This window comes from Pinus tabuliformis, chromosome 6 (genome assembly GCF_031772625.1).
Source record: "Pinus tabuliformis cultivar Carrire ecotype Pingquan chromosome 6, CPIR1, whole genome shotgun sequence".
Classification (NCBI taxonomy): Eukaryota; Viridiplantae; Streptophyta; class Pinopsida; order Pinales; family Pinaceae; genus Pinus; species Pinus tabuliformis.
In genome coordinates, this window is record NC_142292.1 from 1,742,911,603 (window position 1) to 1,742,938,190 (window position 26,588).

General features: G+C 35.9%; 1 protein-coding gene across 1 annotated transcript; it reads left to right on the forward strand.

Moving 5' to 3' along the window:
• Window positions 1-1,169: 1,169 nt before the first annotated feature.
• On the forward strand, window positions 1,170-26,240 carry LOC149265875 (putative WRKY transcription factor 40). Its single transcript, XM_089394069.1, has 5 exons — window positions 1,170-1,344; window positions 1,441-1,593; window positions 1,737-2,090; window positions 25,288-25,401; window positions 25,512-26,240. The coding sequence occupies exons 1-5, from the start codon at window positions 1,324-1,326 to the stop codon at window positions 25,968-25,970; spliced, it is 1,101 nt and encodes a 366-aa protein (XP_089250195.1). The 5' UTR covers window positions 1,170-1,323; the 3' UTR covers window positions 25,971-26,240.
• The last annotated feature ends 348 nt before the right edge of the window (window positions 26,241-26,588 follow it).

A 26,588-nucleotide genomic window follows, 5' to 3' on the forward strand; every position in this document is an offset into this window, starting at 1 on the left:
AAAAGGGTGGATCAGCGTTAGTATTAAGAAAAGCCACATTGTCCATCAAATTTGATGAATTCGACCATTATAATGACCATTTTATTTGATGGATTTCAACCATTAAACCGACCATGTTCACATTTAAAAAAAAAATTAATAATGGGAAAGTTTCGACCATATTATTTAACTTCCATACCGATTTGATTTGTAATGTACGCCACCTTGACTTGGGTACAACTTTTGCATTTCAACGTTGGAACTTGGAAGTGCTAACCAAATCTATACTTTTTTAACTTTCAAAGGAGGTGATTGAAGCTTTGTCCTCTAGTTATAGCTAGATTTTATTGGAAGAAACTCCAGAGGTCGGCTTTAAGTCTCCGACGACGTGACCAGTACGGTGGTTTTGGTAATCACAGCCACCGACCACCGTAATCACAGACACCGACAGTTGACTAGAGGATTAGCAAGTTGCAAAATGTTTACAAATATCAAAACCATCACACCACGTTATCGTCAAAAAATACAAACACGGCTAATGGACGTGGACGGTTTTCTGGAATTTTGAAGCTCATAATGGAATGGAATCTCCCTATGAAAACCGTCTAAAATCAAATTTTCCTCTTATTAATAGTTATGAGATATTTTGAAAACATTTCCAATTTTATGATATTTTAGTAGGGAACTTAAAAATAGATAATTATGTCTCTTGTCTCACAAATAAGGGATCTGATACACCAATTTGGTATCTGACTTGCTATTATCTTGAAAATAAATAATTATGTCCCTTGTGGCACAAAAAAAAATCTCATACATTAATCTGGTGTCTTGATTAACTGTGACCTTAAAAATAAATAATAATAATAATTGTCATATATTTTTAAATATCAAAATCAATTTAGTGTCTAATATAACTGTGATCTTAAAACTAAATAATAATAATAATTATCGTAACCTTAAAAATAAATAATAATAATAATTATATTAAATTTCCCAGTACCACAAAAAAAAATGAAGGGTAGTCTATTGTCAAAGATGATGACAGCAGAGTAAATTCGAAATTTTGGATCCAAATCACCGTCTAATGGGGTTGACAATTGGATTACTCTCACCGACATTACAGAGACTCATGAGACTGGATGGTCGGTCCGTTTTTCCAACGACTGGAAGGCTTCCTCGCCGGGTGTTCGAAGTCATTTGTTTTTGTCAACGATAGATAGAACATTATAAATATCTTGCGTAAGTACACAGACGCCACTAGGCTTATCCCTTTTCTTGCAACGAGTTTCCCAGAGTCCCCAATACGGAGGTAGCAGACACTGAAGCTTCAACAACACATACAAGATGGAAGCCCACAAAGAAAAGGTGCTCTCAGAAAAAAATTCATGGCCAGTGTTGTTTATTTACTTGTGACTTAAATAGCAGTCCTGAATCTTAGAGAATGGCTTGTAATTTCTGCAGATGGCTACACTTGTGACCGAGATCAATCGCATGGCAGAGGAGAATCGCAATCTCAACGTTATGTTGGAGCGCATGATTAGTAACTATGACAACTTGCAGAAGCAAATCAAGTATGAGGAAAAACGACACCTGACGAGGGTTAACGGAAACCAGGTATTGATGGTTTTGGAATGTTTATCTAGTCTGATAATGGATCATATTAGATGGTATGGATAAACTTATAATTGGTTATTAAAATTCAATTAGGTTTTGTGAATCTCAAAAATTTTAATTGGTTTTTCCTTTTGATCTCGTAGATATCCGGTCAAAAGCGTCATATTGAAGAAACTTTTAATTTCGGAATATTGTCTCCAAGATCTGTTAATATCGACTCCAGCGGTACAGTTTCCCACCAGCCTTCCGATTCTCATGAACGAGGTCGGGAAAAAAATGGAAAGAACAACAGATTTATGGATGATCAGCAGCTGCCTTCAAAAAAGCGGAAGATAAATCAGCTGCAATCGGATCAGTTTCAGAATGGGATGGTCCATTCGTCTGTGGACGAGTCACCAAAGAAGAAGCATCAGGCGCTCAGCAGCGGCTCCGGCGAGGAAACGGCTACCACGTCAAAAAGAATCGTATCCGTGCGGACAAGATCCGAGACATCCATGGTAATAATCTAATTCTTACTTTTTATTTGATGTATACTTTTGTGGAACTAGCCCCAACCCATGTAAAGCCGGGTCTGATATGTATTGATTGAGATTGGCAAGTCACTGATTATCAAACCTGGGATTAGACGTGTCTGGACTAGGATCTAGATTCAGTGCACCCACTTCACAATCACAAACAAATAAATCATTCGGAGGTGGGTTGTGGAATGCACCCATATACTTGTCTCGATGTGCATAGGCGGTCTGATTTATTGTTAGAAGCCAGAGTTGTTTAGTTACTAATAAATAATTCTGGGTTGGGCATCTCATAAAATAAGAGGAGCGAAACAATTTAATAACTACAATTGAATTCAATAGTGGGGAAGTTTAAGTACAAAGTTTTGTCCCAACAATTCTTAATCATTTTTATTATCTTTTATATGTTTTTTGTTTTTGTTTTTTGCTTTTGTTTTTTCTGGTTTTTGTTTTTTTCTTATTGATACATAGATAGAGACGGAAATTACATAATCCTAAGTAAAATGTATTCATTTAATGGTTTTAAGTTACATAAATAAATAGATTCAACACTCCTAATAGTAGATATACTAATTCTAGTTCACACATGCATATTGACATTTCTGAAATTATAACTTACTATGATTGATATCTTTTACATTTAGATTGTATTTAAATTAACTGAAAGTGTAAGTGAAAGCAATTATCCCCAACAAGCCTTATTAATTACAACCACTAATCTTTCCTGGTCTAACCATTAACTAGGCTTACAAAACTTGACATTTGGTAAAAAAAATGTTTAGTTCTTTTCTCTATGTTGTACAAACCTTTTTTTTGTCCCAAACTTTATATTATGCATATGTTTTCTAGTTATTTAGCTTCAGTGTTACTTTGGTAGTCTCCTTCAATATGTCCTTCCCTTCTTTGTTTGGTTTCTTTTTTGCATCTACTTGTAGGTCAACTATTATTTCTCTTCTACTATTGCAATAATTTCAACAACTTTGTTGGATCCCTTTATCTTTCCTCTTTCATCTTCTAATTTATTTATGGTGGTTTTTCCATAACCACTTTCATCTTTATTATACGTAGGAGTTGCAAGCCACTTTTCAAGAAAAGTCAACCCAACTTCATAATCAATTTCAACCTTCACTTATAGGTTCTTCTCACTTGTTGTTGTTACTGCAAAGGTGATTTCAGTTTTGATTTCAATTTTATCCTTACACATCTATTTTTTTTTTGTATGTAAGGTAGTTCTCTTCTTTTCTATTCACATTGCCCCTAAGGGAAACCAGGTCTGTTGGCCACCTCAGTTTACTGTAGGCATTCCAAAATCAAAATTTGATAATTCTGTCCATACTGGCTATATAAACATAACATCTGAAATTACTTAATAAGTTTCTATGGAACATAAAACAATGTTTGTAAAGAAACAAAAAACCTCCAGTGTATCGTCCTCCGCATCAGGCAATTCTGGTTCTAGTATCTTTGTTTGTTTCCATGGGGAAAATCGCATGATCTTCCTAGCTTGGGACCAAACTTACTATCCTGGATAGGGTCTGAGATATCTCTGCCAGCTTATTGTTCTGGTTGATCATAATGGTTTGGAAATTTTTCATTTCCTTTTGAACATTTGGGATTCCATTGGCAATTTCAGCCATTTCTTTAGCAACTTGTTCCAAGGCCTTTGCCAAAAGACTCTTCAAAACCCAATAATTATGTAGGGATCTTCGATATAGCATCTGTCTCCCCCTTGTATTGCCTGGGTCACTAACTATAGCAGCCCATTCTTCCGTTTCCGAGCCCGACTGTTCTTCAAGGACTCTTTCCTCTAGATTTTGAATTATACGGCGAATGTCTTCATCTGTTTCCTCTTGGTAAGCACGGGCTGCCTCTTGGCTAACAGTCTGGGCAGACCGCCTCTCTCTACGTTGATTCTCGGGTTCCTCCACAGGCCTGTCACCCTGATTACTTTGTCTCGGGTGACCCCTTCCTCCTCGACCATGCCTTCGACCCTGTCGAGCCATCCTGGCTTCTACCTCCTCCTGTTCACACACATCAATCACAGGTGTTAGATTTACAGCAATTTCATTCTCTTCATCAGGAACCACTTGACTCTTTGGTATTTCTTTCCTCCTACTACACTCCCCTTCCATTTTTATGCTCTGTTCATGATAATCCTTTCCCGAGTTTAGGGGGTGAAGCACTCCCTCTGTCATGCGGGTCAGGTACCATTTTAAGGGGTCCATCGGCAAATCTCCGGCGTCTATCTTTCCTTTGCTTCCAGCCATGGATGTCCCATTCTGGTTTTCCTCATTATTTCTCAACCTCTGCCCTTGACTGCAGTTTCTTCCTCCTCCCTGGGATCTCTCCAGATGGTCTTCATACTGCGAAACATGGGGCCTTCCTAGTTTTCCCAGACTCTTTCCACCTCCCATCTCCTCCCACAACTGACTGTTATTCATTCTACTGATAAAAAGGAGAACAAGTAAGGTGAGAAAAGCAGTTTGCACGTACCAAAGCTTGCAGATTACCCTGGTAATGTTTTCCTCTTGCTCCTCAAGCCGTTCCTCCTTCACTCCATTCACATTAGCATTTTCTTTGCCTCCCATCACCTTCTTGTTATGCTTCTTCACCGTCCTTCTCTCCCAGTCATAACCACCGCCATTTTTCTCAATCATCTGTACTCCTCCTTTCCCATCCCTGCCACTTGAAGTTTTGTCTGACAGAGTATTCATTTCGCTTGTTGGGAGGATGGCCTGATACCTGCGGTCACTTCCTACTGTCCTGTCCTTATAATAAATGCCCTTGCCATTATCACCTCCACGTTTCCTCATCCCGATCGGGAGTTATCCTTACACATCTATTTGTACAAGGTTATTCACTTTTTGCATATCTTTAGACTTTGGATCTTGTACAATATAGGTTAGGTTCACTGCTACTTCTACTAAATCCACTGTTGATAATGAATCAATCCTACTATACCAAGATCTAGGGGCTTGCTTAAGTCCATAGAGAGATTTTTTTCAACCTGTAGACTTTATTTTCATGACCTTTTACATATTTTTTCTTTGAAAATTCCATTTAAGAATGTTGATTTTTTCAACTTGTAGACTTTATTTTCATGACCTTTACATATTTCTTCTTTGAAATTTCCATTTAAGATTGTTGAATTTACCTCCATCTGATAAACTTTCCACATATTTTGAGTTGTTATGGCTAAACTAGCTCTAACTATATCTAACCTTGCATCTGGTGCAAAGATCTGACCATAATTAACTTTGGGATGCTATGCAAATCCTCATGCTACCAATCTAGCCTTGTACTTTTATATCTCTACTTTCACATTGATACCAATATGATACAAGACAAAGCTCTAATACCAATTGGATATGTAGATAGAGAATAAAACCACACAATAACACAATTTGATATGAGTTGTTGCTTCTCAGTAAATTGCATTCATTCAATTGCAAGCTACATTATTAAATAGACTCAAAACTACTAAGATTATTAGCTCACACATGCATGACTAATACTTCCTACATTAGAACCCTACTATGATTAACACTTCCTAAATTTAAATTGTATGTAAATTGGCTTAAAATGCATGTTGAAACTACATGCAAATTAAGTGTAACTAGGAATAATTATCTCCAACAAATATTATTATTAACCTTATTTCATAAATTTATGAAAAAAAAAAAAAAAAAACCACAACAAATAAATAAACAAACAAACCTATTATTTATACAAATAAACATAATATGTATCTTGGAAAATTAAATTGAGAGAAAATTCATTTAGAAAGTGAAGCTTATGCTTGGCTCTCCATTTTTTAGTCGTCTATTACACTAGGTCTAAATAGCTATTATAGGATCTTCATATTCCTCGATTCAACTATTGAATAACCATACAATGCTAAAAAATGAAATTATTTACCCTCTTAGTGGCCTATAATTTAAGATACCATGATAGTGGTAGCATTTAAGATATCGCCACAGTCATTTAGGGTTAGAGATATTGAATGCTACAAGCCTCAATTACATAGGGTTTTGGACCTTATAAATTTTATTGAACTCCACACGCTACTAGCCCTACATCTGAGTAATGTGTGCTAACATGGAACCCACTTGGTACCATGGTGCTCAAGAAGGTAGGTTAACTTCAGGGAGAATTAACTTCCACATACAAGTTCCCATTAATGTAATTTTTGCATTGTTGGAAATATATCATTGTGTAGAACAACATTGAGGGGATGTGAGCTATATCCACAAAGTATTGACCCCAGAAATTGTCATTTGATACCTCGAAATGGCTCTAGAAGGTTCTAGAATTGAAATCTTCAAACTATGACACACCACTAAATTAGGACTTGCAAGCCAATTTCTCTATTTTTTTCACCCATAAAGTACCAACATAAATGGTGAACTTTATAATGGTACATCCTTAGTAATACCTCCACACTTAGGGAGGCTTTTGGTCCCAAAACACTTTACAAAATGAGCTAAGGAACTTATCTGTCTACCTTCTCCCTAGATTATTGTATTTCCTTGCCTAAAAGTTATATTTTCAACACAATGCACTAAAGATCATGCAACCCATGTTTGGTAGTTCTAGATTTCTTTTGCAGAATTGTATCTTCTACTAACTCTAGCTAAGATTTTGGTTCTCATTACTCTATTTTAGCTAGGACCTACTCTTGATTTTCTTAATCCAATTTTCCACATTCACTATTGAGTAAATATGCATGTATGGGGGTAGATTAAATTTATTGGTGTTATCACCTTTTTTTTTCAAACACCTCAAAAGGGACATATTGCAAAGCCTCAATCTTCTTACTAAGATCATATAGCCAATCTTTGTTCAACTACAACCCAACCCCATCTCCCACCTTGAATAGTTTCTTAGTTTTGTGTTGATCATGTATAGACTTATACCTTTCCTATGATTTTTTTAATGTCTATTGTATTTCCAAATGGATTTGCCTAATTATTTCAACAATTCTTTTTCTTTCAATGCTTCTCCTATGCCATCTTTCTTAAGTCCTCCTTATTATCCATAGACAACATACAAACGAAAAGGTGGTGAATACCTAAAGCAAGTTTTGAAAAAGGACTTACTAGTAGAAGTATGAATTGCTCTATTATAGAAGTGTTGAATGCAAATTAGGCTTTCGTCCTAGGTCTTCAAATGCTTCCTATTGCAACCCGTCAAAATTTTAACCAAAGTCCTATGGAATACTTAATTTTCCCATCTACTTAGAGCTAGAATGTTGTTGATATCTTCAATTTGGTGTCCATGATTTCCTAAAGTGTAGTCTAAAAGGAACTAAAAAATATGGTATCCATATCTAAGATGATGCTCCTTGGTACCCCAAAATACACCTTGACCTATCCAAAGAACAAGTCCACTACTTCTTATCCTTTGATGGTATTTTTGCAAAGTATAAGATGGACATCTTGTTGAAACTATAAACTACCACAAATAAATAGCCATGTCCCTTCCTGATTGTTAGCAACCCACCCATAAAATTGATGCTTCTTCTAACTCTAGCTAATATTTTGGTTCTCATTACTCTATTTTAGCTAGGACCTACTCTTGAGTTTCTTAATCCAACATGGAAGGATAGATGTTCATAGAGTCTCAAATTTTCCACATTCACTATTGAGTAAATATGCATGTATAGGGGTAGATTGAATTTATTGGTGTTATCACCTTTTTTTTCAAACACCCTAAAAGGGACATATTACGAAGATTAAATCTTCTTACTAATATCATGTAGCCAATCTTTGTTCAACTACAACCCAAATCCATCTCCCACCTTGAATAGTTTCTTAGTTTTCTGTTGATCATGTTTAGCCTGATACCTTTCCTATGAATTTTTTAATGTCAATTGTATTTGCAAATGGATTTGCCTAATTATTTCAACAATTTTTCCTTTTCTTTCAATTCTTCTCCTATGCCATCTTCCTTAAATCCTCCTTGTTATCCATATACAACATACAAAGGAAAAGGTGGTGAATACCCAAAGCAATTTTTGAAAAAGGACTTACTAGTAGAAGTATGAATTGATATATTATAGGAGTTTTGAATGCAAATTAGGCTTTCATCCCAAGGCTTCAAATGCTTCTTATTGTAACCTATCAAAATTTGAACCAAAGTCCTATAGACTACTTAATGTTTCCATCTATATAGAGCTAGAACGCTGTAGACATCTTGAATTTGGTGTCCATGTTTTCCTAATGTGTAGTTTAAAAGGAACTCGAAAATATGGTATCCATATCTAAGATGATGCTCCTTGGTGCCCCAGAATACACCTTGACCTATCCAAAGAACATGTCCACTACTTCTTACCATTTGATGGTATTTTTGCAAAGTATAAGATGAACATCTTGTTGAAACTATAAATTACCACAGACAAATAGTCATATCCCTTCTTGATAGTAACCCACCCACGAAATCGATCGAAATGTTTTGACATAGGTAAGGGATGGTATACACATTAGTTTCTATTATTGAGTTTGTTGGTACAATAAAGTATGCATCCTCTAGTAGATCAGACTATATTTTCTTGCATTATGTGCCAATACAAATACCATTATAAGTTGGAAAGTATCTTCCCAATACCAAAATTTATTACAACCATGGAGGTGAGCCTCATTAATAAGATGCCTCACTTAGTAAGTTGTAATATTTCACCTTTAGGAACATAAAACATGTTTATGTTGTAGAGAAACTCATTCTAGAGATGATAATTAGCTTTATTGAACTTTTTTCTACAAAAAATTTGCCATGTAGCTATGGGAACGCCTCTTTAAAATTATTATCCTCTATGTATGCCTTTTTGTATGCATCATGGGTAAAATGTTTCACGCGTAAAATTTTACCACAAAAATTGCTTTTTGATGCCTCAAAATGTCTCTAGAAGGTTTTGAACCCTAAATACTAGGACTTGTTACTAAAATGAGACCTACAAAACAAGTCCTCTAAATTTTTTACCCAAAAAGTTCCAAGATAGATGAAAAAATCTATAATGGCTCATTTTAGACGGTACCACATTTAGGGAGAGTTTTCATCCCCAAAAGCTCTTAATGATTGAGATGAGTAAATGTTTTCTCTACCTTCTCTAGAGAGTACCATCTCACCTTAGAAGATATATTTTCAACCCAATCTGTCAATGTCATGTTTCCCTTGTCTTGTAGTTTTGGATATCTTATAAAAAACAAAATCTTTTTCTAACTCTACCTTATCATTTGGTGCTAATGGTCTAGGTGGATATTGGTGGCCACCTGCCTATTCAACTTGGACACCCACCATTGTTTCCTTCAGTTTTTAGTTTCCTTAATTATAGCACAATTTATTATTTTTGGCAAATTTTCAGGTCTTAAACTTCCAGAGTTGTTTTGAGGCCCTAAACAAAGCTTTTTGGGAAAAATGGGGTCAATAGGTGTAATAGATTGATGTTGGCTAGTTGGGAGTTGTAGTCCTTTGACAGATATTTCTAGCGAGGTATTGTGTGCATCAAACAGAGATTATATGCCAAAGTTATGACCCGAGGAAGTTGATGTACCAGTTTACCCAAACGGGGCCCACAGTTTTCGCGCTTCATCTCCTAGGGTTAGGGTTTTGGATGTTTAGGGTTTTCCATTATTTCTTAATAATAAATAGGCCTTCAAGCCTCATTGTAACATAGTTTAGAGGCATGTATCCACCTCATCTCTTCTCAGAGATAAGCTACCATCGCCTGAGCTAGTTTATTTCCATTCTATATGTAAGCATATTTCACTTCTTTGATATTAATGAAATGAAGTTTTACTTCCATTGCATCTCTGTGTGTATTGTTATATCTATAATTTTTTGTGTTCCTGCTTAAATTCAGATTAGTGGTATGAGAGCGGTCTGCTCTTTCTTTATTTTTCTTTGGATGTCCCCAACGAGGTCGGCATATAAGGAGTTAGGGTTTGAACTAGTCCAACCTTTGCAAGACCACCCCAGCGAATCCCGATAGCTTCCCATGGGGGAAGAAAAGAAAGATGAGGGGGCAGGAGATCCTTTGAAATTCTTGCTCGAAGAAGCCCTCAAGTGACATAGGAATGCGATGATGGACAACTTTTCCAAAATTCTTCAGTAGCTACCCAAGGGCGATGCATCTACTTCGAGCAGCTACTCTCGAAGCACCACACTCTTTAAGGTACAAGTTAACTTTGACATTCACATATTTGAGGGTGAGATAGATGCAGATGCCATAGATGAATGGTTAAATCTTCTAGAAGGATATTTTTCTATTCATGATTTTTCGAGCAAGGAAAAGATTAATTTTCCACTTCTCAAAGTCACCCCCGACATCAAAGATTAGTAGGAAGCCTACTGTGAGCAGAAGGATGAGAGGGAACCCTCACTATTTTCAACTGCACTCACTTGGTATTCATCTAGGGATGCCATCAAGGAGAAGTACATCAGGAGCTATGAGGATAAATACATAAAGTGGAACACACTACGACAGGGAAGGGACTAAGATATGCCGAAGTTTACCAATATTTTTCATACCCTTCACACGAAGTTGGGTATCAAGGATGTTGAGTGACATTTAGTACTGAAATATGACATTGCCTACACAGGGACATCCAAGACGATATGGAGTTCCTGGACATCTTCTCACTCGGCATGACATACCGATACGCTGTTAATATTGAGCAGAAGTTTAAACAGAAGAAGTGATACTTTGGATCCACAAATCCGAAGCAAGGGAAAGGTATCCCCCGACCGCAGAACAAATGAAAAAGCCAAGGCAAGGTGACCCAAGACAACCCGCCAAAGCTGCAAGAAAAGAACAACACTTCGAAGCCAAAGAAGGACACGAGAAAGTGGTGTGAGTTTCATAAGAGCTCCTCTCACAACACAAGTGAGTTTCGGGCCAAGTAGTCACTGGTGGCCGAGCTAAAGGCTTCTGAATTAGATGCATGTTTCGGCTCTGAGTCATAGCATGACAAGGGGAATGACAAAGGAAAGCATATTATCGATGCGGACCCCATTGCCACCGTTGCCGCCATGAAGATCCAAAAGGAGGAACCCGAAGATCTAGAGGAGGAGGAGTGCCTCTTCCACTCCGAGATGTGTGTAAAGGGTTCCTTGCTACAGTTCATTATAAAGAACATGAGCCAAAAGAACCTCATTTCAGCAGAGTTCATGAAGTGGATGGGCTTATCAACCACATCACACCCACAATCATACACCATCGGGTGGCTTCACTAAGGACGGGATGTTCACGTCAGCTAGTGGTGCCACCTTCCATACAGCATCAAGGCCTCACAATGTTATTGTTACCTTGGGAAATAAGTTGTAGAGGATACCAGACGTAGCACCGCCTACTGCCATCTCTTTATTTATTGCAAAACAATGCAGTAAGCTCATTTCCAAAATTGGTAAATTTGTTTTCCTAATGATATGCCCTCAGGGAAAGAAGAAGATGGTGGCCACGACCTCGAGACAGGGCCCCTCTGCATGACAACAACATATGGACAAGGTCATGGAGCAGTATGAGGACATCTTCACCTCCCCCGTAGGGGTACCTCTGCACTTTCAGGCCAAACACTCCGTTGATCTGACCCCAGGTGTGTCGTTTCCCAATGGACCAATCTATTAGTGCTCTGTTATGGGGAACGACGAAATCAAGAGGTAGATTCAGGAGTTGCTGCAGAAAGGTCAGATCTGGCCATGTTCATTACCATGTGGGAGCTGGATCATGTTGGTACAGAAGAAGAATGGGACTTGTAGACTCTGTATTGACTATCGAGCGCTGAACAAGATCATTGTCTAGAATAGGTACCCAATCCCATAGATTGATGTTCTTCTAGACCAACTCAAGGGGGGAAATATTTCAGCAATATTGACTTGAAGTCTAGATATGATCAAGTACCAATCAAACCCTCTGATGTGTGTAAGACTGCCTTCAAAGCCAAGGAGTCTCTTTTTGAATGACTGGTTATGCCTTTCGGGTTGACGAATGCTCGTGCAACCTTCATGAGGCTAATGGATGATATCTTGCGGCCATTCAACAACTCATTTGTAGTGGTATGCTTGGATGACATCTTGATATTCAGCCATAGTTAGGAAGAGCACCTCCACCACATTTGACAGGTTCTCCAAGCACTGCAGCAACACAAGTTGTGTGCCAATTTGGAGAAATTCACTTTTCGCATGACCCAGGTTCAATATCTGGGATACATTATTGATGAACAGGGGGTGCATGTGGATCTAACCAAGATCCATGTCATTCGGGATTGGCCAGCCCCAAACACTTTGACAGAGCTCCTCAACTTTCTGGGTCTTGCTAATTCTACAGCAGTTTCGTGTTGGGGTTCTCTCATATCACTTGGCCCTTAGTCAAGTCACTAAGGGAAGAGAGAATTCAATTTTTTTTTGGTCTGAATCTCAACAAAAGGCATTCATAGAGTTGAAGCATCACCTCTGCTGTACACCAGTTCTCACATTACCATACTTGCAACAACCATTTGAGATTGAGACAGATGCCTCTAACTATGCTATTGGGGTAGTCCTTGCTCAATAGGGACATCCAGTGGCATATCACAATGAGAATTTTAGACACAATACGAAAGTATCCCACTTATGACAAAGAGATGTATTCCATTGTGTAGGCCTACCGATAATGGAAGCATTACATTTTGGGGAAGGAAACGACCATCCACATAGACTACCGACCCATGCAATTCATACAGATGCAAGGGAAGTTGCATAATGATCGCCATTATAAGTGGTCCACATACCTACACAATTCCATTTGAATATCGAGTACAAGAAGGGCATCACCAATAATTTTGTAGACTACCTTAGCCGACCACCGATCATAGCGTTAAACATTGTGCTCAACTCTTATGGGTGTGAGTCTTCTGATTGGCCACTTCTCTACAAAACAAACCTAGAATTCGACCACACATACTAGACGCTCTTGGAGGGTCGGTAGGTTCCAGATTTTCACCTCCAAGATGCACAATTATGCCACCTGGGACACCATTGTGTTCCTTCAAGCAAGCGTGCCAAGATGATTTGGGAAGCGCACTCTAGTTGCATTGCTGGGCATTTTTGTGTCGAGAAAATAGTGCTAGTACTGCAGAAGTATTTCTATTGGCCAAATCTTCGACAAGATGTCAGGAATTACATTAGTTCTTGCACTGCCTATGCAATTGCCAAACCGACCATCAAGAAGCAAGGCCTGTATACTCTGTTGCTTACCCCTAGTTGACCTTGGGAATCCATCTCCATGGATTACATGTCAAACCTTCCTTATACTAATCATGGAAATGAATGTGCTTTTGTGGTCGTCGATAGATTCTTGAAGATGGCCATTGTGGTGCCCTACAAGAAGAATATCACAGTAGAAGCCATTGCTAAACTCTTCTTTAAATGAGTGTGGCTACAAATTGGCATCCCATAGTCTATCATCTCAAATTGGGAAACATGTTCCTCAGTACATTTTGGTCTAGTCTATGGTCGATGCTGGACACCAAGCTCACTAAGTCCACATCTTTCCATCCCCAAACTGATGGCTAGACACAGGTCGTTAATAGGATGATCATACACATTATGCGCATGTACAACTCAAAGCATCCACGTACATGGGATGAGAATCTCCCCTATGTCCATCACAACTATAATCAGGCTCTCCACAGCTTGACTAGCCACAACCATTTTTAGGTGGGCTTGGAATTCTAGCCACTATGTCCCATTAATGTGGCCATACCACTTGCAGCTACTTAGTAAAATTTGGCTCATGGCCAGTTGAAGCCAAAAAGGAAAACAACTTCATTGATACCATTCAACACATCCACCAACAAGTCCATGACATATTGTATAGAGCCAATGCTAAGTACAAGTAGCAACATGATTAAGGGTGCCACACAAGTTCCTGGTTGGCGACAAAGTTTGGCTACATTTGCAAAAGGAGTGCCTCGTTGGGCCCCTCTACAAGATTCACCTACTCCGATATGGGCCTAGACCATCACCAAGGCAGTAGGTGATAATTCCTTTGAGCTCAGTATTCCACCATTCCTTGCTCTGCACCCAATGTTCAATGTGGACTACCTTTAGCCCTACTTTCCACCATTGGTGAACACATCCGACATTACAGAACAACTCACACCAACATAGTTAAACCCAAACTGCATGGAACAAGCCACCTCTGATCTGATCATGGACACATAGATCAAGAAAAACCGACAAAAAGAGATCCAACTATATGGAGTTGTCAAGGTGGACAAACTCCTTCACCAAGGCAAGTGGCTCACCAGGGGCCAAGTTTAGTAGAAGTTTCCTCATCTCATGTAGGAACTCAATGCAATGGGGACCATTGCTTTCTAAGCGGGGAGGAATGATCTTGGTGGATATTGGTGGCCACCCACCAATTCCATTTGGACCCCCACCATTGTTTCTTTTAGTTTTTAAGTTTCCTTAATGGTAGCAAAGTTTATTAGTTTTGGCACTTGTTTTAGGTCCTGAACTTCTGGAGTTGTTTTGAGGCCCTAAAGAATGTTTCTTTGGGAAAACTCGGGCTAATATAAGTTGTAGACAAGTGCTGTCAAGTTGAAATTTGTAGTCCCTGGATAGATCTTTCTAACAAGGTATTGTGCACGTGAAATGGAGATCATATGTCAAAGTTATGATCCCGAGAAGTTGATGTACTAATTTACCCAAAGAGGGCCCATAGTTTTGGTGCTTCATCTCCTAGGGTTAGGGTTTTGAATGTTTAGGGTTTTCCATTGTTTCTCAATAATAAATAAGCCTTCGAGCCTCATTGTAACACAATTCAAAGGCATGTAGCTACCACATCTTTTCTCAGAGATAAGCTACCATCGCCCGAGCTAGTTTATTTCCATTCTGTATGTAAGTATATTTAAGTTCTTTGATATTAATGAAATGAAGTTTTATTTCTATTGCATCTCTATGTCTATGGTTATATATGTAATTTGTGGTGTTCATGCTTAAATCTAGATCAGCTAAGTCTTCTATGGTAGGTAGGACCTGCTCCTCAATTTCTTCATTCAATATGGAGGGCTCATAAATTTTCAAATTGTCCACATTCACTACTAAGTAAATTCACATGTATGGGGGTAGAATAAGTGTATAGGGATTATCAATAAATTTTTTCAATACCTCAAAATTTTCATATTGTAGAGACTTGGTCATCTTACTAGGATCCTAAAACATTTCTTTGTTTAGTTGCAATTAAACTATGTTTCCCACCTTGACTGTTTTCTCAATTTTGTGTTGATCATGTTGGGCCTTGTACCTTTCCTATGATTTCTTCAACATCTGTTAGACTTGAAAATCGATTTACCTATTTTTTTCCAAAAAAACCTATGCTTTCAATTCTTCTCCTATTACATCATCCCTCCCTCCCCCTTTTCATATTTAGGTAACATCCAAAGATGAAGGTGGAAAATACCCAAAGAAGGTTTGAAAAGGGGAGTTACTAATAGAAGAATGATCCACTCTATTAAAAGAGTGTTTAATGTAGATCATGTCATCTCAGGTATTCAAATGCTCCTCCCTATTATAGCCCCTCAAAAGTTGAACAAATATCATATCGACTACTTCTGTTAACCAATCTATTTGTGTATGGAATATTGTAGATATCTTCAACTTGGTGTCCATCGTTTCCCAAAGTGTATTTCAAAAGGCACTAAGAAATCTAATATACCTATGATAGATGATGCTTCTTGGTTTCCCAAAGTGTACCTAGACCTATTCAAAGATCATGTTCATTGCTTCTTGTTCTTTGATGATATTCCTACAATGTATAAGAGTGCACATCTTGTTCAACCTGTCAATCAAGAAAATAGTCATGTCCCCTCCTAATTATTGGTAAATGATCCAAAATCCATGAAAATTCTTTCACATGGTCAAATTAATCCATACTCCAGTAGTTACTACAACTGTTTCTTCACTTCACATGCTTCTAGAATACATTGTCTATAGTCGAATATTAAATAATGAAGAGTAAAACAAAAATTATATCTTTCGCTCCACATACCTCTTATGTGGTATCCATTTAGGATCTTAAAACACTCCTCTATGTGCCTACAACAATTCCTCTAGTTGATGTTTTCTCTCTCTGGTACCTCTTTAGGGATATTTTTACTCTCATTGATTCCTCCCTTGGTTGATTCTCTCTCAAGAAAAACAATAAAATCTTATTAATATAGCTAGTCAACCTTTTAGCTTGGTTGGAACTTATTAGAGATATATTTGATTTAACGTTATGAGCATTGATTAGCTAGTTTTCTCTCTGCATGAAGATCACATCCCTCATATACATGTAGAAGCTTCGAAACATTAATCCAACAAAAATAGTAACCACTACATTGGCATGAGGGTCACAATAAATATATAGGTTTTAATGCACAATCTCATGTAAAATTCCACATCGAATTTTGGATAAGGATAAATTTGAGATCCCAATATCTATTTTCTCCCATATTATGTCAATATATTTCTTAGTGGGTATATTTTTAACTAGAAATACATCTAAGTTGTAAACATCACACTTTTCATTAACTATTATATGCATCATAAGGGCCTTTGCAATACTACTAAGATGTTTCTTATATGTTATTTTTCATTCCTAACTAAACAATTGTCAAATCCCTCACCACCCAAATAGGTATCTCTCAATGTGTTCCTAACCTCAAAGGTACCTTATTCAATAGTTAATAAATGAATATCAAAGGTTGCCCCCTAGATAAATAATCAAAATATATTTTCTCGTAAATATATCTATCCTTCTTGTACGAAGCATAAAGAAATGTATTTGTATTTGGATCATTGGTGATTGTCATCAAATTTATTCCAAAAGTTATGTTGGCATCCTTTGTGGCCTACCTTTGAGAGTCATTTAAAGATGTAGGGATTGTAATGACAACTAACTATGTTGGGAATTCCAGGCCTACCAAGAGGAATTACCAATAGAGTTATGATCTACTCTATGATAAGAATGTTGAATGTATATAAGGTTATTTTCTAGGGCCTTAGGAAGCTTTTGATCCTATCACTTCAAAAGTTCAACCAAATTCCTATTGTCTACTTATATTTTCCCTTCTATAAATGAATGAAATTCTATAGATATTTCAATTTGGAGTCCATATTTTCCTAAAGTGTACTTAATAAGGAACTGAGAAATAACTCTTCAGTATCTTAAAGTGCACCATTTCCTATTGAAATAACTTATCCACTACTTCTTATCCTTTGATGATATTTTTATAGGGTATAAGATCTACCTCTTATTGAACTTATCAACTACCATGAGAAGATATTTATTTCCTTATTGATTGTTAGTAGACCACCTGAAAAATACATGGAAATTTTGTGATATAAGTAAGGAATAGTATAAATTATGTTTTTTATTACTCAGTTTGCAGGTGCAACAAAGTGTGTATCCTCTAGTGTATATTTTCTTGCATTTTGGGTCAATACAAATATCCTTTTAAATTGGTGACCATATTACCAAAACTAAAATGTCTTACAACCTTGGAAGTCTGAGACTCTTTAGTAAGCTACAATATTTTACCTTTAAGAGCACAATACTTGTGCTTGTCAAGAAATCCATTCTATAGATGATAATCCACCTTACTATCATTTTATTCTAAACGAATTCAACCTTGTATTTATGGAAACATCTCTTGAAATCATTTATCTTCTATGTATTCTTCATTGTATCCATCATGGGTAAAAGGTTTCATGTGCAATTTTTAATCACAAAAAAAATTGTTTGATGCCTCAAAATGGCTCTAGAAGACTTCAAGCCCCATATTTCCAAACTAAGATTTGTCACTAAAATGGGCTTTGTAGACCAATTGATTTAATTTTCCACCCAAAAAATTCCAATATAGATGAAAAACTATATAATGGATAATTATGGATCATACCTCCTCATTTAGGGAGGATTTCTGCCCCAAAAACGTTTACTAAATGAGGAGTGAAATTTTTTCTCTACCTACTCCCTAAATTACTACCACGACTTACCTAGAAGTTATCCTTTGAACTCAATTTTCCAAAGGTCATGTTTCCCAATCTAGTAGTTTTGGACTTCTTCTAGAAAATTGTAACTTCTTCCAACTCTTCTTTTGCTTCTTTTGATAAGTCTTCTATGGTAGTTATGATCTACTCCCTAGTTTCATGATACAACATGGAGGGCTCATAGAGTTTCAAATTTTCAACATTCACTACTAAGGAAATGCACATGTATTGGAATATAATAAACCTATAGGTGTTATCACTCACTTTCTCTAATATCTTAAAATGACCATACTTGAGAGCCTTTGTCTTCTTACTGGGTCCTTGTATCCTTTCTTTATTTAGCTGTAACTTAACTATGTTTTCCACCAAGAACTTTTTCTCAATTATGTGTTGATCATGTTAAGCCTTATGTGTTTATTTTGATTTATTTTATATATCCTATAATTTCAAATGGATTTATTGTATTTTTTTCAACAAATTTCTCCACTTTAAATACTTCTCCTATGACAACAACATTTCCTCCTCCTTGTTGTCTATAGATAACATCAGAAAATGGTGGAAAATACCAAAAATTTCAAAAGTCGTCATACTAGTAGAAATATGAACCACTCCATTATAATAACATTGAATGTAGATCAAATTTCATCCTAAATCTTCAGATGCTTTTTATTACAGGCATTGAAAAGTTGAAACAAAATCACATTCACTACTTCTATCTACCTATCTATCTATGTATGGAATGTTGTGGATCTCTTCAACCCAATGCCCATGTTTTCGCAAGGTGTAGTCTAAAAGGCAGTTAGAATTTTGATATTCCTTTCTCAAATTATTCTACTTGGTATCCAAGAATGCACCTAGGCTTATTCAGAAAACACGTGTGTTGCTTCTTGTCCTTTGATGATCTTCTTCCAATGTATAAGAATACACATCTTGTTGAACATTTTGATTACCACAAATAAATAATCACTCCTCTTCCTAATTATGGGTAAATGATCCACAAAATCATTGGAGTATATGTAAGGAATAGTGTAAACTTTACTTTCAATTATTGGGTTTGATGGTACAATAGAGTATGCATCCACTAATATACCACATTAGGCATTCCTACATTCTCGACCAATACACATCTTTGTACGTTGATAATTATCTTCCCAACACTAACATTTCTTACAACCTTGGAGGTGTGAGTTGATCTCATAAGATGTAAATTTCCATCTTTAGAAACATAGTGTTTGTTTACCTTGTAGAGTAACCCACTCTCGAGATGATAATTAGCCTTATTAACACTTTCTTCTACATTAATTTGGCTTTGTAGTTGTTGAACACCTCTTTAAAGTCCTTATATTATGTTTTTGCCTCTTTACATACATCATGGGACCTATGTGTATATCAATTTTCAAGGCTCTAATATTGGATGTTTGTGGCATTAAAATCATGCCTATAAATCTATTAGTTCTACCCTTATTATATTTTATGACTAGACGAAACTACGATGAAAACCCCATCCTCTTGCAACATCTAGTTTTCTAAAGCTTACTCTAGGCTTGCAAATAATGAAATGGTTGATTATCAATGTGGATAATAGTTTCATTTCCTATTAGATAGTGCTCCCATTTCCCAATAGCTTAAACCATTAGATGGAGTTCCTTATCATATTTAGGGTAGTTCAAGACTCTATAATGAAACATCTTAGAATGATAGTATACAAGCTTATCTCCTTCCATCAAGACTACTCCCATAACTTATAAACTTGAAAATATGTTTAGCTTAAAAGGTCAGTCTACATGTTAGGAAATGCAAGAAATAGTGCTTGATTGATCTCTTATTTTAGCTCATCAAAATAATTTTGTTGGTTTTCCCACATTAGAAACTCTTACCACTAGCTATTATGGCATCGAGTGGCACAACAACCACTTAAAAATGATGATATTAACTTCCGTGGGTATTATAATACCTTAGCAAAGTTCCTAACTTTAGCGGCATTAGTAGCAACTAGTCGCTTAACAATGCTCTCCATCTTCACGGGATCTATCTTGAATTCCTCGTTGCTCCCCATGCTCCATTAACCATGGACCCTAAATATATTAATGAATACTCAACAAACTCACATTATTTAGGTTAGCCAATAAATGATACCTTTTTAGAGTCTCATACACCTACATTAGTTGTGATATGTCTTCTACTCAAGTAGAGATATACACCAATATGTCATGCAAATAAACTATTCCAATTGAATCTAAATAGGGACATAGTACATCATTCATCAATCACATAAATATAGTTGGTGCATTACATAAACCAAAATATGTGGCCAACCATTCATATACAACTTACCTTGTCTTGAAGAAGGTCTCCATGTGTCTTGTTTTTTATCATGTATTTGTTAGTATTTAATTTTGAAATCCAACTTGATGAGTTACATGGGATGCTACAACTAGTTGAAGGAATCATTAGTCCTAAGTAGAGGGTGTTGGTTGTTGAGTATTATCATGTTAAAGGATATGTAGTTGAAACACATTTTCCAAGTCCCATCCCTCTTGTGTACTATGATGATGGGCATGGACAATTTTAGGGGCTAATATTCACAGGTGGGCTAATTTTCCATGCTTTTTCTAAAAAATTGATTCACCAAATTTTCATTTTTTCTCAAATTTATTCGCCCACATTTTATTGTATAAAATTATTTTACCTTAAAAATCGCTAAAATTTTATAGAGAATGATATGAAATCATTATAAATTTGAATATTTAAAAAAATATATATATCCGAACGTTTTACACTTTCAATATTAGGGACTAGTAAGATTCACCAAGGTTTCTAAACATTAATAAAAAATTCCTTCCTTAAAATTTTCCTTGATGATGGATAGCCCAAAAGGAGAAGTATTAGGTCAAATAACTTCTTTCTTAGTAGTTATTGCAACTATTTCTTCACTTCACATGCTTGCAAAACATATTATCTATACAACCCAACATTTAATAATGCAGAGATAGAAAACAATTGTGTCTTGTGCTCCACTTATATCTTATATGGTATCCCTATACGCTTGTAGAACACTCCTCCATACACCTTAAAAATCTCTTCTAGTTTATGTTTTTGATGCTTTGTACATTTATCTAGGAATATCTGTACTGTTACAGATTCCTCCCTTGGTTGATTTGCTTTTAAGAAAATAAATACATACTTATTACTAGAACTAACTAACTTTTGGGCTTAGTTGGCACTTATTATAGAGATATTTTATTTACGCTTATGCTCATTGATGATACACGACTTCCTGCCATTGATTAAGAAGTACTGATTTGTTGTCCACATGAACATCACATCCCTTATATACATGTAGGAGCTTCAAAACACTACACCAGACACATTGAGGGGCACTACATTTAATTCCACTTAATCAATAAAATATTCACTTATAACAAACTTGACCTTACATTATTTAATTACTTTTATCTCTATATTTTTATTCACACTTCCCAATTTATACAACCATGGAGTATCATGAAACTCCAACCAAATCTTGATGACTAAATCATTCGCTATGAGCTTGGCATGCGAACCAAAATCAATGGAGTGCTTACCTTGGTATTTTTTCTTAGGTATTAATATGAAATATATTTTTTATCTGCTTCTCTTCCTTGAGATGAAGGCTACTCAAATTCACCTCCTTCTACATTGAAGTGTAGACAATATCCTTATCAACGACCAAGCTACTCTCTACCTAGTTTGCTAACTCCATGCTTAGGCCTCTTTTTCTTAACATCCTTCTTACAATTATTTGAATTTCTCTTTGGATATAGCTTCCAAAACCTATATTCAAAGTGATCATCGATATTGTAATGGTTGTAGTACTTGTTTAGATTCTTCCACTAATATATACACATTATTTCATTCTTTCCCTTTTTTCCCTCCTTGCAAGCATCTTTGTGGTCTTTATATTTAGAGCCACTTGATTTTCCTTTCTTGTGGCCTATGTTCTCCAAGTATTATTCTTGCACATAGGGTTAATAAAGTGCCCTAAGTTTAAGGAGTATCAATTTTTCTTAAAAATCACTGTATAGATCCCTAATATACTTGAGGAGTATGCTTGGGTTATTGGGAGAGATACCACACATGGTCACTATTTTCTTTAATTTGATGGTATACTATTGCAAAATTTTCTCTTTCCTTTACCCAAAGTAATGTCAATGGATTCACAAATTTCCTACATATTCAATTGAGGAAAGTTGTGACTTGATCATGGTGTCAATGTCCTCTTACTTAGTTACTAATGTACTACCCTCTAGATAAGAGTGTTTCTATGTGGTTGTCCCTCCAATTTATTGCATGGCCCTCTAGCTTTATTAGGAAAATGATTTTTTTAACTATTCATTCTATTGGGGATGCTGAAATACTCTTTTAACTATTACAATTAATTATCCAAATTCATGGAAACAATATCACCTTGATAGGCTTTTTTGTCCACCTTTTCTTCCATTTTAAATATAGTTTGCGAAGGAGTGATGACACTAGAACTTGGTTGCTCTTTCTCATGCTCTTTTTTCAATTCCTTTTTTGTGTCTTCACTATCTCTCAATTCAATCCAACTTCTTAGTTAGAGCCACCAACCTCCCTTAAAGGTCTAAGAAAAACTCTATCGTTGCCATGAGGAGAGCTATGTTGTGAGAGATATCAATGACTTGTTCTTCTAGACTCACAAACCTCTCCTCCATTAGATCTTGAGGGTTGTTATGAATAGATGCATTCACCATGGATTGGGTTCTATATGGGAGATTCACCTTATTGACCAATATATTATCATGCTTGTTTTCAAAAGAAATTTAAAAATTGCGAAAATTAAAGTCATTATATTGTAGGTGTGGGGTGGGGGGGTTGATGTAGGGTATTCAGTAAAAACATTTTTTTTTAATTGTAAAGATGTAGTAGGAGGGGAACCTCAAAAACGATTTTGAGAGGTATTAATCATATATACTAATTTAGGGGTATTCTTTAATATCCCATGAATGCATGTGCTATGTCACAGGTTCACCAAGTGAAGGCCTCATAGGGTTTTGTGACTTCCTTCTTACACCAATTCCTAGATCTTACTACTTCCGACAAAAACTCAAATAATATTGCATCGATACCAATATGATTTATAAATTGGCATAGATATTTCACTAGAAAATTTCATCATAAATGATCTTGTATTGTGCCGAAATATTTTATTGTATAGTTTTATTTACTTGATTCTCAAAATTATTATCACTAGAGCTTATTGCTAAATTTGTGAAAATAATTGAAATTCAAAAATGAAAGAACACGCAAATAAACACACCATCTATAGAAATGAACATAAAATATATCTTAGAAAATCTAAAATAAAGGAAAACCCAACTACAAGGTTAGGCTTATGCTCTACTCTATTTTCTTTAGTTATGAAATACAAGTACAAAAATGGACACTCACTATGCAAGTTTTCTATGACATTATGGAGTGAATGACTTCTATAGAATCTTCTTCCTCTATTATGTTCTCAAATTCCACTCTTAGATGTTATGCTCAATTATCTAGCAAGTACAACGCTAAATAATGGAATCCTTTCTCCTCAAGTGACTAGTTATTTAACTTACTTTAATAGCAATTTAGGGTTAAGATTTTCCATGTCTCAACCTTTAATTTGTTAGGATTTTGGCCCTTTTAAATCTTCTTGGAAGTCCATACCATGCTAGCCCAGGTGTTTGAGTAATGGGGACTGATGTGGCATTCACTTGGTACCATGCTTGTCAACAAGGTAACCTAGTAGGAGGCTTCAACATTTGAATACAAGCTTTGATTAATGAGTTTTTGGCACCATTGGAAAGGCCTTGATGTGTAAAACAGTGAGATGTGTTCGTTTTTTTTTATAGGGTTGGAAAAATTTCGTGTGTCTAAAACAATGAAAGGTAAGGGTTGTGAGTTATAATTGCAAAATTTTAATCCCTAAAAGTACCATTTGAAGCTTCAAAATTGCTATAAAAATTCCATATTTTAATTTTTCAAACTAAACTTGTTATTAAAATGAAACTTTAATGTCACTTCCTTTATTTTTTTCCCTTAATAATATAGAAGAAAAAATATATAATAATTTATTTGAGATAAAAAAGACAAAATAAGATTGAAATAAAATGTATGCAGTGATATCTTTAAAAGTATATTCATATATAAATTTGTAACCATAAATTAATTTAGTTTAAAATGTTGCAAAACAGTTTCTTTATGTGATTTTTATCTAAAAATCTCTCAACATTCCATATATGTGAAATTTCAAATTTACTTCACCAATCAACTAAACATTTGATGACAATTACTTACTTTACATTCTTATCATTTTAGATTTAGTAAACATCATTTTTTTTATTACATACAAATTTTGTATAATAACTAAACGGTGGGACGGAAAGTACGCTCCATGACCCTTAAATGACAGCTTCCATATTGCGCGCATTGAGTAAAACTGGCACTAATGCCACCAAAAACATTTGTTAATATTTCAGAATCACAATAGGTTAAAACATATTAACATCATGGCCCTTTTTTCGTCCAAAACTGTGTAAATGCAAAACAAAAGAATATTAAAAATTCCAAATTTAAAAGAGCATCCTGGGAGATTACTGTTAATTCTCCGGTTCATAGATGTATAAATAATAGTAGTGGGTAATGAAATAAGCAAAGAGATATAAATAATAGTAATGGGTAATGAAATAAACAAGCTCTCTTTGTGTAAGCATTCAAGTTCTAACCGCATTGGTATAAGTTCCCTACATTCATCTCTTAAAAGTGAAAACAAGTTATCATGATAAAAAGAGAAAAAAACACAGGGAACAAAATCTGAAAAGACTTGTATAAATCCTTTTGATTTCGGATAGTGGATATCGAGTTCCTCTGCCTATATAGTATAAACCTTTAATTTTTAGTTTAACTAGGCATAAATTAAATGTTTGTACGTCAAATTTACAGTTCCAAAACTTTTTTACACATCACTCTTCACGATGCAGAATTTTTACTCACTGGATGCAGAATTTTTACTCACTGGCAAATACATCTAGGCAATAAAAAACGTTCCACAGAACGTGGAATTCCAGGCCTGCATATTGTTCTTGCTTTTTTCGTCATGTATAAAGGAATTGATATGATCCATTGTAATCAGATAACGGATGGTTGCCGGTGGCGAAAGTACGGCCAAAAGTCGACAAGAAACAATCCATTTCCGAGATCTTATTACAGATGTGTGACGGCGCCTAGTTGCCCAGCTAAGAAACAGGTTTGATCTCGTCCCTTTTCCAGAAAGAAATCTGCTCCCGATACTCTGTGAATACATGCATTCCTGCCTGCTAATACATCTATGTTAAAATGATGTTGGATTATGAGCAGGTTCAGAGATATCCCCAAGACCCGACGACTGTCATAATTACCTATGAAGGTGAACACACTCATTCTCTGTGTCCTCTGACTATGGCTGCTATGCACGCTGGCTCCTCCAACCAACTCGCTGCTGAGGAGATGAATAGAGAAAATTTTGTGGCAGGAAACCAGTTCATACCCCGCATTGCCAGCATATCCAATTCGGGCCCATTTCCCACGATCACTCTCGACCTCACAGATAACCGGTCCAATCCAGGATTACAGATGCAGCCTCCACATTTAGCGGCAGGCAGCTTCCAACACTCGCTTCCAGTGCCTAATGATATCAGTCAGGTATTAACTCAGAATCACTCGGAGCACTTATCGATCATGGACTCGGTGTCATCTATAACGGCAGATCCCAACTTCACTGCAGCCGTGGCTGTAGCCATAGCTCGTTCTATGCTCAATTTGCGTGCTACAGTCTAGGCGATGCCCGATTTCTGTCCTAGCACGCAATGTTTCAAGTCAGGAAGCATTTGTATAAATATTTGTGAACTTCATTAAGTTTATGACATTTTCACTACCCTTAAATCCTTTGCTGGTATGGTAAACAATATATCTTCTGGGAAAAAATAATTCTTTGATTCGTTAAGGCACTGGATGAACTGTTGCAACCCATGGGAAAAAATGATTCTTTAATTCGTTAAAGCACTGGATGAACTGTTGCAACCCATGCATGCAAGTTACAGAGTCAAAGTTCAGTTTATGGAGCACACAACAATTGAAATGGAATCTCACACAGTACACTTTAATGGAAGTAAAATGTACGATCACAATAATCAAAAGGACGTTAAATATAGTATCATAATATTGTTCGAAATTAATTGCACATTTCAAGAATATAGATGGCATATTTTAAAATATTTAGAAAATGTTAGAAAAGAGAGGTGTAAATTTTTACTTTTAAATTAAATATTTTAAAATGAGTTGTTTTTAGTGTTATTTTTTGGATTGGTGAAAAATTCTGGGTAAAATTTTGATTTGTGTTATTTAAACTGGTTTTTTGACTATAGATGGATTCACCATTTTGAAAAATCTTAGTGT

Bases quoted from the DNA above. Each gene is read 5' to 3' on its own strand.
- LOC149265875 (XM_089394069.1), top strand. From the start codon at position 1,324: ATGGAAGCCCACAAAGAAAAG. The intron at 1,345-1,440 runs GTGCTCTCAGAA...TAATTTCTGCAG, and splicing joins TGGAAGCCCACAAAGAAAAG to ATGGCTACACTTGTGACCGA. The intron at 1,594-1,736 runs GTATTGATGGTT...TTGATCTCGTAG, and splicing joins CGAGGGTTAACGGAAACCAG to ATATCCGGTCAAAAGCGTCA.